We start from the raw sequence: 18,920 nt of genomic DNA, 5'->3' as shown, positions 1-18,920 counted from the left end.
CCCAGGCTCTGAGATGTGCAGGAAATACCCTGTATGGGAACTCAGCACCCCTCAGCCCTGCAGGGAACTTCCCTCTACATTCTTTTTGGGAGGGGGGCTTGGGGGGGGTGTGCAACAGGAGGGGGACAGATATGAAAACGCCTGAAGGGGCGGGGTGCTGCCACTGGTCTCCCCAGGGTCCCGTCTGCTCATTAGTCGAGCGCTGCCTGCCCCATTAGGGAAGGCCTGATGTACCCAGATGGGGTCCTGCTGTCACCGCTTCACAGTTTCTGTGAGCAGGGGCTGAGACACCCCCACTGCATCCTTTCTTAGGGCTTTGGGAGGAGGCAGTGGGATGCTGATGTCTCTTCTCCAGTTCAGTTGTTAGAGGATGGGGGGGGGGGTGCTGTCTGTGTGGCCACACAACCGGAACCTTTGCTCCCCTGTGACCGGCCTGTCCCTCTCATCACTGCCCAAGGTATCCAGGGTCAGAGTAGAACATGTTCATCTCTTCCTTGTTTATAAATTGCTCAAGAGCCCGAACACAAGTGTCAGGGGGGTGAGAGTACAGGGCGGGTGGGGATGCATGGGGAGGAAGGCCAGCCTAAGGCCTGGATGGTGCTGGTCTGATGAATCTTAAAGCAAACCAAGAGGAAGACTGATGTTTTACTTGTAGGAAAACCAGTGGGGTGAGCAAAGGGGAGGGAAGTCTATGGAAATCTATCTATGGAGAGTCGCCTTTTTGGAAACTTCAGGCAAAGCCAAAGCTAATATAAACCACGAAACAGATTTTGTCAACAAACTCAAGGCTCCCAGGACTGGCTCTTTTGTCTCTGAGCAATGAAGTGGGCCAAGGAACCATATCCCCACCAGTGATGACACCTGCCCAGCAGATTCCTCTGCTGTTGCAGGTCCAGAATGGGAGCTCTGCAGAAATCTTCCCTCTGGGGCCCCTGGCAGGGCAAGTAGCCAGGGCCTCTGGGACAGGAAGAAGCCTGGGGTCAGGGCCATCTCTGCCAAGGACACCTGTAGGACATGGTGCTAGGTGCTTTCCCACCCAGCCTTGGTTTCCTCAGATATGGGACACTCATTCCTGTCCGCCTACGTCCCAGCAAGCCACTGTAAGACCCCAGCTGGGACAGGCTCTGGACACTGCGGGGCTGGAGCAGGGGCCCCGGTGTCTGGCTCTGTCCCAGGGGTTAGAAGCCTGGTAACTCCACTGACTGAGGGATGGAGGCCTGGAGCCTGAACCTTCCAGAAGGGTCACACTCCAGGCATTTCCAGTCACCTTTTCCAGGAAGAAGAAATGCCTGCGGTTTGGATTTCCTGCTGTCCTAGAATGCAGGGCAGCCCCCAAGCCTACAAGTGCCCCTTGGAAGAAAAACCCCCGAGGGAGTGGTCTGAGCCAGGCCGCCACACACCCCAAAGAGGCTGTGATGAGGGCCCTCGCTTGCCTCTGCCTGCACAGTAGCACTGCCGGACCCTGGGACAAAGTCCTGGGCTTTAAAACAGAGAAACTAAGGCCAGGGGCCTAGGTCCCAGAGCTGAGCCTGGCCCTGCCCCTCCCCTGGGGGTTCCTAAAGCTGCAACCCCATCTCCCCCCTGCTCCCTGCACACATTCACCCAGGGGCTCAGCTGAGGGGGGACAAGCCAGCCCTTCCTTGAGGGAAGCCAGGAGGCAAGGTTCCCCCACCCCAGTCACAACCCCTCTCCTCACCCTCCGTTGCCTTTCCCATGCAGCCACTCCCCACCCCCCACCCGCCACCCCCCCACCTCCGCCCCAGCCAGCCTCTGCCTGCCCTGCCTCCTGCCTCCTGTCTCCACATATAGCTCCACACACCTTCCTAAGGCAGGTCACACATTGCCTGGTTCAAACTCTTGCTAGGATCTGCACAGCTCCCTCAAGGGGCCTGTCTGGGCTGGCCATGGCCTGGCTAGCCTCTCCCCTGATACTCACCACCCCCAGCCACATGGGGATTTGGCGTTCCCTCACCCTGCTGCTCCCCTGACAGGCAGACCCCCAGACTTGCCCAAAGAGCCCAACTCCCCCATGTCACAGGCTTCCCCAAGCAGGGCCTCCTGTTGACACATAGTCCAAGTTGGGGCCCGGACCCAAAGGACAGCCCCCTGGTCCTGACACTGACTCCCAGACCCTCCCAGGATCCCTACAGAGTATGTGGAGCCCCCCCCCCAGCCCCAGAGATTGCTCTGTCCTATCTCTACTGGAAAGAGCAGACCCAGCCCAGAGGGCAGGCTTAGCCCTGACTGTTGCTTCCTGGGCATCCGTGGTGTGCTCTGACCAGGGCCACCTTGGGGGCCTCCCCAGCCTCTGCCCTGAGAGAGACCCCGGGATGGGTCCCATCCCTCCCGCACCCGGGCCATGTGCTTCGGGCCTCTGGCCCCAGCGGGGACTCTGCACCAGGCATCCCGCTGCACCTCAGTGTGCTTCCAGGGAACAAGCTGCAGACATGGAAGTTTCCCTTTCATATAAAAATCTTTAATAAAAATAGCTCTCTTCTGAACAAGTCGTAAGACAGAAGTAACAAACTGAAACTCCTGCCACCTGGGCAGAAGGGAATGAGGCAGGCTGAGTGGGCCACAGACAACTGGGAGCAGAACCTGACCCAAAAGGAACAGCCCTGGCTGGTGGCTGACATATGTGACTATGGGCCCAGGGTTGACACATTTTGTCATTTTTCAAGAGGAGGTAGCAATATGTCTTTTTAGGAAAAATTGCATCTTTTTAATGGCAGTCATAAACTGACCTCCCTCCCCAGCGATGACAGTAGAAAGCTAAGTAAAACACAGGCCGTCTGTGAGCAGCCTGTTTTACACACTCTGGATAAAAATAAGTGGGTTCCTACAATAGCAAAACATTTGTACAAAAGTGACAGCTGAACGGGTTCGGCACGCAGACAGCCTGCCAGGGAGGCCCAGGCAGCCCCTCCCTTCGCATCGGGAGATGGGGGTTAGGAAAGGTAGGGGAAGTAGCAGGAAGACTCGCAGCACTAGCCAGCCTGTGGGCTCACCAAGGGCCAGCGGGGGATGATGGTCTCCTGTCAGATTTTCAGACCCTGAGCAGGTCTCAGCTCAGCCCTAGTAGCCCAGAAGTCTCTTAGCCTCTTTGCTCTGGGCCTGCAGGGTCTCGCTAGCATACTTCTGGAGGAGTTCCATCTTCTTCCTCCGCACCAGGGCCTCCTCGATCTGTGGATGGCAAGAAGAAAGGGCTCATCCTTTACTCCTCCGAGAGGCCCTCCATGCCTTGCCGGAACCTGGCCAGGAGGGAGTGCTCAGGACAGAGGCCATTGAGGAGCCAAAACCCAGAGGCCTCTCTCCAAGCCTCACTCTTCCCCACCAGAAGCGTGGGAACACCGTGTGTCAGTATTCCCTAAAGCAGACGAGAGCCTGCCTCCTCAGGAGTCCACACTCTGTTGTGAGCATAGTGACCAGTGTGGTTGGAGTCAGAGCTGCCTCAATGGACAGGAAAGCCGAGGCAAACCCGCTCCCCCACTCCATGCAGTCTCCTTTAGAGGTGAGACCCCTGGTGCTGGGGAAGCCCCACCGGCAAGGGCAGCTCCCCCCACTCTGTCCTACCTCTTGCTGGGATGGCACTGGGACGTGGGCGATGAACTTCTGCTGCCCGTCTTCACCTCCTTTCTCCTGGCTGCCTTCCTCATCAGACTACAAACAGAACCTCCAAATAGTCAGTGAGCGGGAGCCTATTAAACACAGGCCAGTATCACTACAAAACTGGACATCTGTGCAGCTGCTTACAAGGAAGAAACAAAAGGAAAGAGGAAGCTCAAGGCTCAGAAAGACATGAAGAAGCACTACTGACTATTTATTTTAATTTTTTTTTTAAGATTTTATTTATTTATTTGACAGAGAGAGATCACAAGTAGACAGAGAGGCAGGCAGAGAGAGAGAGAGAGAGGGAAGCAGGCTCCCTGCTGAGCAGAGAGCCCGATGTGGGACTCGATCCCAGGACCCTGAGATCATGACCTGAGCCGAAGGCAGCGGCTTAACCCACTGAGCCACCCAGGCGCCCTATTTTAATTTTTTTAAAAGATTTTATTTATTTATTTGAGAGAGAGAGATCACAAGGAGGCAGAGAGGCAGGTAGAGAGAGAGGGAGAAGCAAGCTCCCCGCTCAGCAGAGAGCCCAATGTGGGGCTCAATCCCAGGACCCTGAGATCATGACCTGAGCCGAAGGCAGAGGTTTAACCCACTGAGCCACCCAGGCACCCTATTTTTACTTTTTTTGAAGATTTTATTTATTTGACAGAGAAAGAGACACAGCAAGAGAGGGAACACAAGCAGGGGGAGTGAGGGAGGGGGAAACAGGCTCCTCACTGAGCAGGGAGCCCGATGCAGGGCTCAATCCCAGGACCCTGGGATCATGACCTGAGCCAAAGGCAGATGCTTAACCCACTGAGCTACCCAGGCACCCCCACCATTACCTATTTAAAGAGCAATGAGGGGCGCCTGGGTGGCTCAGTGGGTTAAAGCCTCTGCCTTCGGCTCAGGTCATGATCCCAGGATCGAGCCCCGCATCCGGCTCTCTGCTCAGCAGGGAGCCTGCTTCCCCCCCCTCCCCGCCCCCTGCCTGCCTCTCTGCCTACTTGTGATTTCTGTCTGTCAAATAAATAAATAAAATATTTAAAAAAAAATAAAGAGCAACGAAGCTGTGTAAATGATGTCACCTTTTGTCTGAGGAAAGAAAACAGGAACAGAAACTAGCGAGAGCTCTGAGAACCAGGCACATCTCTGCACCAAGAGACCTACAGAATTTTTGTTGATCTTTATGTATTTTTTTTTTTTTGGCTTTTGAACCTCGTACATGTTCTCTATTTTGTTTAATGAAGATTTTAAAATGTACCACATAGAGAAAAAAAGGCCAACTCAGAGGCTGCACTTGAGTCAAGAGAGATTACTAATCACCTAAGGAAATACTGTGGCTTGGGAGACATGAGCACCAAGGACCCCTGGAAGGCCCTGGGTAGCCCACACCGGCCTCTCGGCACACCCGCTGCCCAGGGAAGCTGGCTGGAGACCCTTCAGCGGAACGTCTCGGATGCTGCTGGCAGGAGGGCAAACGGGCCCAGCACCCCAGGAAATGGTTCAGCCACATCTTCTGAAGCCCAGCATATGCCTTCCCTACAACCTGATAATTCTGCTCCTCCATGTACACGCAACATGAATGGCTCTCTGTGAACAAGGAAGGCCACGGCAGCTTCCTTTGGTACTGGACACTAAACAGATACCTGTGACCATGAGACACTAAAGAGTATGCATGATTCCACCAGCAAACGTCAAGTTCAGAACTAGGTAAGAGCTTAAGGGTTATCCGAGGTCAGGAGAGTAACACCCAGTGCAGCGGAAGCAAGTTTCTAGGGTGCTGGTCATGGTCATGTTCTGTTTCGTCACCAGGTATTTGCTCCATGGGGTTGTTCGCCTTGTGAAAATGCACTGACCTGCCCACTTACCACTCACATACTTCTCTCCACATGGAATCTACTCAGCAATAAAAGGGAATGAACTCTTGAATCCAACAACTCCGATGGATCTCAAGGGCATTGTGCTGAGTGTAGGAACCATCCTCAAAGGTGACATAAGGTATGATTTCATTTATGAAACATTCTCAAAATGACAGAATTATAAAGAAAGAGAACAGATTGGAGTTTGCCAGGGGTGAGGGATGGGGGAAGGAGGGAGGTGTGACTCTAAGGGAGCAGTGCAGAGAGGGAACAGCTCTGTATCTTGACTGAAATGGTGGTTATAGGGGCGCTTGGGTGGCACAGTCAGTTAAGTGACCAACTCCTGGTTTTGGCTCAGGTCCTGATCTCAGGTTTGTGAAATTGAGCCCCGCATTGGGCTCCGTGCTGAGCAGAGCATCTAAGACTCTCTCTCCCTTTCCCTCTGCCCTCCTCACCACACGTACTCTAATAAAGAAATCTTTAAAAAAGAGAGAGAGAGAGAGAGAAAGAAATGGTGGTTACACAAATCCACATGTGATAGAAGACACCAAACGCTATGCACTCATTACCCCAACTCTGTCCTGCAGCGTGGATATTGTACTCTAACTCTGGAAGATGTAACCATTGGGGAAAACTGGGTGAAGGATACATGGGACCCTCTGTGCTACCATTCCTGTCAACTATTTAAAACAACAACAACAACCAAAAAAAAAAAAAAAAAAAACACTTGGGGCGCCTGGATGGCTCAGTGAGTGAAGTGGCTGCCTTCGGCTGGGGTCATAATCTCAGGGTCCTGGGACTGAGTCCCACAACAGCCTCCCCCCTCAGCGGGAAGTCTGCTTCTCCCTCTCCCTCTGCCTCATGCTCCTTCTCTCCTCTCTCTCAAATAAATAAATAAAATCTTTAAAAAAAAAACAAAAAACCCACAACAACCTTTGGAGGCCTGCCACTGCTCTCCGGATAAAGGCAAAGCCTCCTCCCTATAGAGCTGGGGCGCTCACTTGTCCTGCCTTGCCCCTCTCTCCCGCCTCCTCTCCTCTCTCCACCAGCAGCCCACACTGTGCTTCAGCCACTCGGGCCTGTCCTCTGTCCCCCAACTCCCACAGTGTCTCTCAGTACATGCTGTTCCCTTCTGCCTGGAACACTCTTCCCTCACCGCCTCTCACTTGGTAAACTTCTCCTGATCTTCCAGGCCTCAGCTGAATGGGCTGCTCCCCAGGAAAGGCTTCAAGGGCTCTCCCCACCCTGTGTCACTGTCTCAGAGCTGCTGTGACAGCCACTGTTTTCCACTGACTGCCCACTGGACTGTCTCCCCACTGACTTTACGCTACAAGTAGAGCTCAGTTATTGCTGTGGCCCCAACATGGGCCCGGCTCCCAGTAGCCACTAATTAAGCCAACAGCTGCTAAAAGAACATATGAATGTTTGCAGCTGAAGAAGACCTTCCTAGGTAGGGGCTCCTGGGTGGCTCAGCTGGTTAAGCATCTGACCCTCAATCTCCACTCAGGTTTTCATTGCAGGGTCTTCAGTTCAAGCCCTGCGCTGGGTTCCGCTTAGGGGAAAAAAAAGGAAAAAGGAAGGGAGGCAGGAAGAAAAGAAAAAACAAGACAAGAGAAGAAAATACAAGACCAGACGAGACCTTCCTAGGGCATGCTGCCAGCCTACTTCAGTGTATCTGCGGCCGAAGCGAGCACATATGCCAGCTTATTTCAAATGCTTCACTGTTCCCACTGCTCATCAGCCAGACCTGCCCAGAAGCCTCCGGTCAGCTACATCCTGTGTGATGCCAACAAGTCGCTCACCTTCTCTGAGCTTGCTTCTTTGCCACCCGTGTCACAGCAAGCTCCTCATACAGGCCCTGACCTACCGCCCACACGGTAACGCCCCTCCCCTTCTCAGTCCAGCAAATCCACTTCATTCTCTCTGGATGTGTCAAGGAGTGAGGCCTACATGGCAGGCCCCTCAGGAGAGCCTGGAGCTAGAAGGCTCTGGCTGCGAGGCAGGACGACAGCTCCGCCCTTGAGGTGACCTTCTGCATCAAAGCCTTGTCTGCTCTGGATGGGTTTCTATCTCTACCCTGGGGGGTTGGGGGATGTTAAGATTGCAGCAGGGCTACTGGTACCGGCATCTAAAGAGAAATGACAAGACCTACTGCTGACACCTTGAGCTCAGACTTCCAGCTTCCAGAACACCGAGTAAACCCATTTCTGGCGTTTAAGCCTCACCATCTGTGGTACTTTGTAAAGTAAAAGCAACTAATGCAACAGATCTATAATTGTGCCTGAAAACACAGTAACAATAAATAAGTGAATAGATAAATAAGAAGGAAAAATGGGGGTAGGGGCTGTAACTCATATGGCTTCCCATGTGTTTAGAAGTCGGGTAGCAGTATATTCAGGGGGACCTACCTCTAAGAAGCAGGAAAGTAATTCTGGGTGTAAAGCACAGATTACAGAGTGCTCTCACACTCTCACAGCCATTCCCTTCTGGAACCCTCCCTGGGATGCGTGAGGTGATCCTCATACCCATCTTCCAGGTGAGGAAGAGGAGTTCCCAGCCAGAGAGCTGGGCTTTGACCCTGATCTCTCCCCAGTGAGCTGAGGCTTCCTACTGCCCCACTGATTCCCCCAAGGCCCAGTCTTGCGGGTGGCTCAGAGCAGAAGGCAGTGAGGACGAGGCCCCCCCACCCCCGCCCATAGTACCTCCTCCTCAGTGACAGCATATATGTTGATCTCTTCCTCCTCTTCCTCCTCCTCCTCCTTTTCTCCTCTCGCCAGCCGGGCCTCTCGCTCTGCTTTCCACTTTTCCACCAACCCGGCCCTGACTGCAGAAACAGGAGAGTCAGGCCTCTGAATGAGCTTTACCCACCAAGCCGGGCAAGGCCCCGTGTCCCCTCTGAAGAGGAGCGCCCTCCACTCTGCCCTGGCGGGCAGGAGAAGAATGTGAGAGAGTCTGGTCACACCACAGCTCTGGCCGGAAGTCACAAGAAGGCAGCTGTTTAGGGGACATTCCAAGATCCTCCCAAGTTCAGCAACCTGAGTGGCTTCAGGTTGACAAGGGAGACACAACCGTACATGCTGCTGGAAACAGGCTCAGACTCCCAACCAAAACCCTAGCTCCACACACCACTGGGAGATCAGCACTGACGATTCCTCACAGGGCCGTCATGAGGCTTCAGAACAGAGTCCAGAAAATAGTTAGCACAAGACTTGGCATGGAGGAAGTGCTCAGGGTCAGCCACCTTGCTCTGCACTGTTAATGTTAAAGCAGACTGAAAAGTCACTTAAATGGGCACCAGTTCCTGAGTTCAAGAAAGGCCAACGTGGGAAAGAATCCAGATGATGAATTACGGGTGGGTGGGGAACAGGTCCGATGTCGCCCTTGGGCTTCCCCCCATCTGCTGCTTCTGGCCCCACACAGCCCCAGATGGCATCGTAGTTAATGGAGGGTTCAGTCATGAGCAGACCACGGCTTCTGAAGACCATCAGCAATAAATAAACTCGCTTCTGACATATGGCACTATTTACAAACCCATTTTCTAAGGACAGAACGGAAACCAGATGCCATCTATAATGAAATGAGTTGCTCATAGACCTACATTTCTTCTCATAGTCCTGTTCCAAAGGCACGATGACACCATCATCTTCATCAAGGTAACCGTAGTATTCAAAATCGATTGCTTTCATGAGCTCCGCACGTGTCTTTCTTGGAGGAGGAAGAGCTAAAAGAAATAGCACCGACTTAACTAAATCACCACAATCACACTCGAGCCTGCATCCCATACAATGTTTCTCAGCCAAGGGAGTACGCTCAAGAAAACACCATGACGGGCGCCTGGGTGGCTCAGTGGGTTAAGCCTCTAACTTTGGCTCAGGGCATGGTCTCAGGGTCCTGGGATCGAGCCCCACATCGGGCTTCTGCCTAGTGGGGAGCCTGCTTCCTCTCTCTCTCTGCCTGTCTCTCTGCCTACTTGAGATCACTCTCTCTGTCAAATAAATAAATAAAATATTAAAAAAAAAAAAGAAAGAAAACACCACAACATAAGCACCTCCTATATTAGCCATAGAACTACCGTTAAGTGGTACAACCCACCCTTTTCTCAATCAGTTTTGAAACCTTTAACCCAATTAGCCTATTTAGAAGGAATTTATCCTAACTTAAAAAACAAAAACAAAGGCAGGCAAAGCTCTATGGACGGAAATGTGCATCGTTTACAGAGTTGTGAAAACCTGGAATAACTATGGCTGTGAACTACAGGATGTGTGGGGAATAGGGTTCCCTATGGCCCCCCATAGCTGTTTCACAAGGTGTTTTGATAATACAGGAAATGTCATGAGGTTTAATAAAAATGCGATGAAAAATCTTAAGTATATAGATAAGACAAAAGAAACTATAAACAAACCAAAAAGATAAATGAGAAAGTCTTGAAGAAAATATTTTCAGACTAAGGGTTAGTACTCAGAATATTTATGTAATTCTTAAAAATCGAAAGGGAGGGGGGCCCTGCCTGGCTCAGTCAATGGAGTGTTCAACTCTCTATCTCAAGGTCATGAGTTCCAGTCCCATGTTGAGTGCAGAGATTACTTAAAAATAAAAAATCTTAGGGGCACCTAAGTGGCTCAGTCGCTTACGTGTCTGCCTTCGGCTCAGGTCATGATCTCAGGGTCCTGGGATCCAGCCCCACATCGGGCTCCTTTGCCCTTTGGCCCTCTCCCACACTTGTGCTCGCTTGCTCTCTCTCAAATAAAGTATTTAAAAATTTTTTTCAGACAAACCATAAAAGACTCAATCTCAAAAAATAGACTAAGGGTTGCTGGGGGGAGTGGGGACAGTATAGGGTGGTGGGGATATGGACATTGGGGAGGGTATGTGCTATGATGAGTACTGTGAAATGTGTAAACCTGGCGAGTCACAGACCTGTAGCCCTGGGGATAAAAACACACTATATGTTTATTTAAAAATTTAAAAATAGGGCGCCTGGGTGGCTCAGTGGGTTAAGCCGCTGCCTTCGGCTCAGGTCATGATCTCAGGGTCCTGGGATCGAGTCCCGAATCGGGCTCTCTGCTCAGCAGGGAGCATGCTTCCCTTCCTCTCTCTCTGCCTGCCTCTCTGTCTACTTGTGATCTCTCTCTCTGTCAAATAAATAAATAAAATCTTAAAAAAAAAAAATTTTTTAAATAAAAATTTTTAAAAATTTTTTTTCAAAAATTAAAAAAATAAAAAATATTTTTAAAAAATCAAAAGGGGTGGCGCCTAAGTGGTTCAGTAGGTTAAAGCTTCTGCCTTTGGCTCAGGTCATAATCCCAGGGTCTTGGGATCAAGCCCCGCATCAGGCTCTCTGCTCGGCAGGGAGCCTGCTTCCCTTTCTCTCTCTCTCTCTGCCTGCCTCTCTGCCTACTTGTGATCTCTGTCGGTCAAATAAATAAATAAAAATCTTTAAAAAAAAAATCAAAGGGGAAATGATAACCCAACAGGTGAAAGAGTAAAAGCTGATCATTTCAGAAGAAAAATTTTGCGTGTATAAAAATTTCAATTAGGGGGCGCCTGGGTGGCTCAGTGGGTTAAGGCCTCTGCCTTCAGCTCAGGTCATGATCCCAGGGTCCTGGGATCGAGCCCCGCATCGGGCTTTCTGCTCAGCAGAGAGCCTGCTTCCTCCTCTCTCCTCTCTCTCTGCCTGCCTCTCTGCCTACTTGTGATCTCTGTCTGTCAAATAAATAAAATCTTGAAAAAAAAAATTTCAATTAGTAACTGAATTCAATTTCATTAGTAAATCAAGGAAATAAAAAGTAAAAATAATAAATTTTTAACCATCAGATCCGCAAAAATTTTACAATTATGGGAAACTAGAAATAGCTAAAGGTCTACAAATGAATGGTTACATAATGTACGGCTAATTCATATCCTCTGTGCTTTAATCCTTCACATCCACTCACAGAGTTCTAAGCAGAACGATGGGAGGATATCAACACAGAACATGGCACAACAGGTATGGGAGTGCCACTGGGTCTTGGCAGGCCTCCACCCATCACCCTGACGCTGGTGACGGCAAGTCTGTCCAACCCTGCACCACTCTTGGTCCCTGTCCTGTGACAATTCTGGCTGCACCCAGGACAGGGTACAGGGCTAAAACCTGGCTGGCTCAGAACATTGCATCCCTCCCATCACAGGGGCTGGTTCACAGATGGACCTAGGATCAGATCCAAGCCAACCAGAGCAATTCTAGGAGTTTTGCTTTAACCACTTCAGGGCGAGGAAAAATCTCTAGCTGAGAGAGGACAAAGCATAAACTGATTATGGACCACTTGCCACCACAAGCAGAGAGCTAAAGAGAGAAACAAGCTCACAGACTGGAAGTCAAAACTACAACATGGAGGAAATGTGACCCGGTATCAGCCTTTCCTGAAGACAAACCACCCGTGGGCTTTTCAGTTATGTGAGTCAATAAATTCACTTTTCTGCCTAAACAGAACTGGGGTTGAGTCATCTGTCACTTATAATGATGAAATTTAGCTGATGAAATAAGCACGTAAGTGTATTAAAAAAAAAAAGCCTGGAAGGGAATGTACCAAATCAGATAATTATGATTACCAGTTATCCAGGGGCACAGGGATGGGGGGGCACCCAGGGGACAGTGCTATTTGAATTATACTCATTAAGACTGACTTAAGCACTTACAGGGTGCCTGGGTGGCTCAGTTGGTTAACTGTCTGCCTTCAGCTCAGATCATAATCTCAGGGTTCTGGGGCGGAGCACCCTGCTGCTTATCCCTCTACCTGCTGTTCCTCCTGCTTGTGCACTCTCTCTCTCTCTCATAAATAATCTTTAAAAAAAAAAAAGACCAAAGCACTTGCCTTTTTAAAAAAAAATCTTCAACTGATTTTTTTAGAAAAATGCAAATTTAAAAAAGTAATATGTCCAGTATAACCTCAGTATAGGAGCCCCCTCCACATACGTATTTTCATTCACATGAATTTTTCCTTCTTAAATTATTAGCTTTGATTCTTTGACCAATATGTTGGGTTGTCATTTCCCTTTAAAAACTGAAGAAAATATGCCCCAACATGTCAACAACTGTCATCTATAAGATGTGAAAATATGGACAGGTTTTTTTCTGATTTTTCTGTATTCTGCAACTTCTCCTAATAAAATTATATTAATTTCATAATGAACAGCATGATACTTAAACTCTGAATTATTTTTTCAAAGTTTTTTTTAAGACTTTATTTTTAAATAATCTCTACACCCAACATGGGGCTCAAACTCACAAGAGTCCCACACTCCACCTACTGAGCCAGCCAAGCACCCCCTAAATTGTTATTATTATTTTTAAAGATTATTTTTTAGAGGGGGGAGGGGCAGAGGAAGAGGGAGAGAGAGAATCCCAAGCAGACTCCCCACTAAGCACAGAGCCTGACACAGGACTCAACCTCATGACCTTGAGATCATGACCTGGGCCAAAATCAAGAGTCAGGTGTTTAGCCAATTAAGCCACCCAGGTGCACTGCCCCCTGAGTTGTTTTTAAGTGTTGTTAATAACACAGGCAAAACAGTTTGGGCATAATTAATTTAAAAAGAAGGGCTTAATATAGGTAGAACTGTATTTTTATTTGTTTGTGTTTTTTTATTTTTTATTTTTTTTTAAAGATTTTATTTATTTCACACAGAGAGATCACAAATAGGCAGAGAGGCAGGCAGAGAGAGAGAGAGAGAGAGAGGAGGAAGCAGGTTCTCCGCTGAGCAGAAAGCCCGATGCGGGACTCGATCCCAGGACCCTGAGATCATGACCCGAGCCGAAGGCAGCGGCCTAACCCACTGAGCCACCCAGGCGCCCCTGTTTGTGTTTTTTTAAAGATTTTATTTATTTATTTGGCAGAGAGAGACACAGCAAAAGGGGGAACACAAGCAGGGGAGTGGTAGAGGGAGAAGCAGGCTTCCTGCTTAGCGACCCAGGTGCCCCTAGGTAGAATTATATTTTTAAACAAACAGAAAAACTGACTGGAAGGAAATGGGGCAGAATCCCAATAGCGGTGAGAATACTAGGGTCTTTTCTGCTATTCATACTTCTTTGTATAAAGAGTTCAGACTACTTTCCTAAAAGGCAAAATTAAAATCCACAAACACTCCAGGCTAGTGGTTTCCAAGTGCATTTTGGAAGGCCAAGGTTTGGCTGACACTCCCCAGGGCCACAGAGAGAGAAGGCAGGTCAGGTGAGGGGACCAGTAGCGGAAGTCCACACACAGCCTTTCCACTTTTCTCCATTTATACCTCCTGGGGTTTGGCCCAAGGTTGTACGTCTTCTTCAGGTAGGGCTTTTCAACTAATAAGTAACTGAAACAGGAACCTGTTTCAATGAACATCAGAGTCTGTCCTGATAATCTAAGGAAACCTCAAACAGGGAAATATTTAGGCTGAGAGACTGGCATGTGCCAAGGGTGAGAATTTGGTGCCAGTCAATTCTGGATCCACCTCCCAGCCCCATCTGTGCGCCCTGGGCCTACAACTTCAACTACTAGTACTTACAGTTTCTCATTTGAAATCTGGGGACAATAAGAGTCACCTGGGTGGTTCAGTGGGTTAAGCCTCTGCCTTCAGCTCAGGTCATGATCCCAGGGTCCTGGGATCAAGCCCCGCATCAAGGCTCTCTGCAGAGAGCCTGCTTCCCTTCCTCTCAAATCTGGGGACAATAATTCTGACACCACTGCGGAGCATCTGAGGAACAATACAGGAAGAGCACCTAGCCTACAGATGTGTTATCATGATCACTAGCAATCAGAGGCTAAAACCTACATTAGCATCATCACAAACTACATCACAAACATTAGCAGTTACTTACGCTCTTTTTCAAAAAGCTCTCTGACACCAGGCAAATCTTTAGCTGCTCCAAAGTACTTGTAACCTCGATTTCCTGGGACTTCTTTCCCTTCATGATCCAGCATTTTAGGGCCAACTTTCTTATTGGGAAGGAAAAAGAGAAAATGGATCTGATCTTTTAGTTCACATGTTTGCAAATATACTTTAAGATAATAACATGAATGTGGGAAAACACTGATGTACAGAGAAAAAATATTTAGGTCCATTTTTTTTCATAAATTAAAATCAGCCTAAATAAAAATAAAATAAAATAAAATCAGCCTAAATACCTAGCAGCAGGAGGACGATTTAAGTAAATTTCAGCATACTCAAGGATGGAAAATATCCTATGCCTTAAAAATGATGATTCTTATGAAACTTTCGTATCACCTTAGGATAATACTTATGATATGACCCAAGAGACAAAAGCTTAAAGAAACAATTGCAAACAACTTCAATGACAAGCAGTAAAAGACAAATGAGATACATCCTGAAGATGATCAAAGATGATCATATCAACAGCTACATGTAGTATGTGACCCTGGACTAGGTCCTGTCTTAGAGGGGCAAATGTTAAAAAGGAGATTACTGGGAAAATCAGTGAAACAGCCAAGAAGGATGGATAAAATGATTGTATCAAAGGTAAATGTCTTGGGGCGACTGGGTGGCTCAGTCGGTTAAGTGTCTACCTTCAGCTCAGGTCATGATCCCAGAGTCCTGGGATCAAGCTCCACATCAGGCTCCCTGCTCGGCAGGAAGCCTGCTTCTCCCTCTCCTGTTCCCCCAGCTTGTGCTCTCTCTCTCAAAAAAAAAAATCTTAAAAAAAAAAGTTAAATGTCTTACACTTGATAATTCTACCATAGTTATGTAAGGAGAACATTCTTACTCTTAGAAAATACGCAGAGAGGGGCGCCTGAGTGGCTCAGTCAGTTAAGCATCTGCCTTCGCTCAGGTCATGATCCCAGGGTCCTGGGATCGAGCCCTGTGTCTGTTCCCTGCTCCGTGGGGAGCCTGCTTCTCCCTCTCTCTCTGCAGCTCCTCCTGCTTGTGTGCTTACACACACGCTCTCTCTCTAATAATTAAATAAAATCTTAAAAAAATAAAATACAGACAGAGTGAGGAAAAAAGAAAATATATACAGAGATATTAAGTACTAAGGGATAAGGAAGCATGATGTATTTAAGCTTCAAATGGTTCAGAAAAAATAAATCTGAAGGGACACACAGAAAATGACAAAATCTGGCAAAGTATCAAAAACTGGTAAATCTGTATGAATGGTATATAAGAATTCTCTGTACTAATTTTCCAACTTTCTCAAAAATGCTTTTTAAAATAGTGATACAGGGGGCGCCTGGGTGGCTCAGTGGGTTAAGCCTCTCTGCCTTCAGCTCAGGTCATGATCTCAGGGTTCTGGGATCGAGTCCTGCATCAGGCTCTCTGCTCACAGGGAGCCTGCTTCCCTTCCTCTCTCTCTGCCTGCCTCTCTGCCTACTTGTGATCTCTTTCTGTCAAATAAATAAATAAAATCTTAAAAAAAAAAAAATAGTGATACAGGGGCGCCTGGGTGGCTCAGTGGGTTAAAGCCTCTGCCTTCGGTTCAGGTCATGATCTCAGGGTCCTGGGATCGAGCCCCGCATCGGCTCCCAGCTCCATGGGGAGTCTGCTTCCTCCTCTCTCTCTCTCTCTGCCTGCTTCTCTGCCTACTTGTGATCTGTCTGTCAAATAAATAAAATCTTTAAAAAAAAAAATTAAAAAAAAGAAAATAGTGATACAAATGATTATTGATATGTAAATATGTCGCTGATACACTGTTAAGTGAACAAAGCACATGGTTAGAATAAGAAATAATCTCTGTAGGGGCGCCTGGGTGGCTCAGGGGATTAAAGCCTCTGCCTTCGGCTCAGGTCATGATCCCAGGGTCCTGGGATCGAGTCCCGCATCGGGCTCTCTGCTCAGCAGGGAGCCTGCTCCCTCCTCTCTCTCTGCCTGCCTCTCTGCCTACTTGTGTTCTCTGTCAAATGAATAAATAAAAATCTTTAAAAAAAAAAAAAGAGAAAGAATCTCTGTAAAAATGAACATTCATAGGATAAAAGTTAGATAAATAGAAAATGTCAGCAGCAGCTCTGTGGGCTAGAAAAATATACTCTATATCATGCACAGAACATAACAAATTTTTAAATATTGTATAATTTTTATATTTTCTCTCTCACTCTTTTTTTTTTGTTTTTTGTTTGCTTTTGCACAGAACTATGTAGTATCTACATAACCAATGCTACCATTTTGGAAAGAAGCATAAATGCTACAACCAAGTTGTACAGTAAGACAGTAAGTGCGATCTCAGTCATTGGCATTCACAGAAGAACAACGGAAGGAACTATTCAGGTTGCATCCAGGTAACGGCATTCTGACTGAATGCTCTGCTTCTTTATGCTTTTCTGACCTTGATGATAATGTACTACTTTTTCTTTTCTTTTTTATTGTGGTAAAATATAGGTAACAAAACGTACCGTCTTAACCCGTTAGTGGATAGTCCAGTGACATAAAATACGTTCATAACTATCATGTAACCCTCACAACCATTCATCTCCAGAACTCCCCTCATCTTGTGAAACTAAGACTCTAAATGTATTACTTTTACACATAGAAAATGGAAATAGAATTGGTAAGCATTAAAAAACTCTAGAAAGAGGGGCACCTGGCATGCTGAATCGGTACAGCATGCAACTCTTGACCTCAGGGTTGTAAGTTCAACCCCCATGTTGGGTGTAGAGATTACTTAAAGATAAAATCTTTAAAAAACTCTAAAAAGAAATACATTAAAACACTGATGTTGAGGGGCGCCTGGGTGGCTCAGTGGGTTAGGCCTCTGCCTTCGGCTCAGGTCATGATCTCAGGGTTCTGGGATCGAGTCCCACATCGGGCTCTCTGCTCAGCAGGGAGCCTGCTTCCCTCTCTCTCTCTCTCTCTCTCTGCCTGCCTCTCCGTCTACTTGTGATCTCTCTCTGTCAAATAAATAAATAAAATCTTTAAAAAACAACAACAACAAAAAAACACTGATGTTGAATTGCGGCAAAAATTATAAAATACCTAGGAATCGACTTACCCAAGGAAGTCAAAGACTTATACTCTGAAACTATAAAACATTGATAAAAAAAAATTGAAGATTTGGGGCACCTGGGTGGCTCAGTGGGTTAAGCATCTGCCTTCATCTCAGGTCATGATCGCAGGGTCCTAGGATCGAGCCCTGCATCGGGCTCTCTGCTCAGTGGGGCGCCTGCTTCCCCCTCTCTCTCTGCCTGCCTCTCTGCCTACTTGTGATCTCTCTGTCAAATAAATAAAATCTTATTAAAAAAAAAAAAGAAATTGAAGGAGACAAATGAAAAAAACATTTCACACTCATGTACAAGAAGAATTAATATTGTTAAAATGTCCACATTACCCAACACAATCTGCAGATTTAATGCAATCCCTATCAAAATACCAGCAATGTTTTTCAAAACACTAGAACAAATAATTACAAAACTTATTTAGATCCACAAAAACCCTGAATAGCCAAAGCAATCTTAAGAAAAACGAAGCCAAATTCCATATTTCAAGATATACTACAAAACTATAATAAATCAAAACAGTAGGGCTGTGACAAAAAACAGATGCATAGATCAATGGAACACAATAGAGAGCCCAGAAATAAACCTAGGATTGTACGGTCAATTAATGCATGACAAAGGAAGCAAGAATATCCAGCGGAAAAAAGACAGTCTCTTCAACAAACGGTGTTTGGAAAACTGGACAGTCACATGCAGAAGAATGAAACTGGACTGCTTTCTTACACCATACATAAAAATAAACTCAAAATGGGTTAATGACCTAAAAGTGAGACCTGAAACCATAAAGTCCCAGAAGAGAGCACAGGCAGTAATATCTCTGACATCAGCCATACCAACATTTTTCTAGATAGGGCTCCTGAAGCAAAGGAAATAAAAGCAAAAACAAACTACTGGGTCTACATCAAAATAAAAGCTTATGCACAGCAAAGGAAACAATCAACAAAACTAAAAGACAATCTACTGAATGGGAGAAGATATCTGCAAATGATATATCCAATAAGAGGTTAATATCCAAATTAAAAAAGAGGTTAATATCCAAAATATTAGAAATTAACAACACCAGGGGCACCTGGGTGGCTCAGTGGGTTAAAGCCTCTGCCTTCGGGTCCTGGGATCGAGCCCAGCATCAGGCTCTCTGCTCAGCAGGGAGCCTGCTTCCTCCTCTCTCTCTCTGCCTTCCTCTCTGCCTACTTGTGATCTCTGTCTGTCAAATAAATAAATAAATAAATCTTAAAAAGAAAAAAGAAATTAACAACACCCAAAAAAAATAAAAATTAAAATTTTTAATTTTTAATTTTTTAATTTTCCAATTAAAAAATGGGCAGAGGACAGGAACATTCTCCAAAGACATAAAGATGGCCAACAGACACACTGAAAAGATGCTCAACATCACACATAATCAGGGAAATATAAGTCAAAACCACAGTGTGTGATATTACCTCACACCTGTCAGAATGGCTAATATCAAAAACACAAAAAACAACAACTGTTGGCAAAGATGTGGAGA

At 47.0% G+C, this 18,920-nt stretch overlaps 1 protein-coding gene across 2 annotated transcripts in view; it reads right to left on the bottom strand.

The window, feature by feature from the left end:
- ISY1 (ISY1 splicing factor homolog) overlaps nucleotides 1-18,920 on the bottom strand; it is a 35,995-nt gene that overhangs the window by 6,487 nt on the left and 10,588 nt on the right. The window contains exons 7-11 of one of the 2 annotated variants that reach the window (XR_007129707.1): nucleotides 14,290-14,407; nucleotides 9,055-9,177; nucleotides 8,159-8,280; nucleotides 3,574-3,660; nucleotides 2,997-3,183 (exon numbers count right to left, since the gene is read on the bottom strand). Coding sequence is in view for 1 of the 2 variants with exons in the window: in XM_047743438.1 (XP_047599394.1) it covers nucleotides 3,076-3,183; nucleotides 3,574-3,660; nucleotides 8,159-8,280; nucleotides 9,055-9,177; nucleotides 14,290-14,407 (558 nt within the window). In the remaining variant the exon portion in view is untranslated. Of the gene's footprint in view, nucleotides 1-2,454; nucleotides 3,184-3,573; nucleotides 3,661-8,158; nucleotides 8,281-9,054; nucleotides 9,178-14,289; nucleotides 14,408-18,920 lie in introns of those variants that run through there. The other variant, XM_047743438.1, reaches the window with a different exon arrangement.

Source organism: Lutra lutra, chromosome 1 (assembly GCF_902655055.1).
Source record: "Lutra lutra chromosome 1, mLutLut1.2, whole genome shotgun sequence".
Taxonomy (NCBI): Eukaryota; Metazoa; Chordata; class Mammalia; order Carnivora; family Mustelidae; genus Lutra; species Lutra lutra.
The sequence above is the reverse complement of the archived record's forward strand: the minus strand, read 5'-3'. Positions and strand labels throughout refer to the sequence as shown.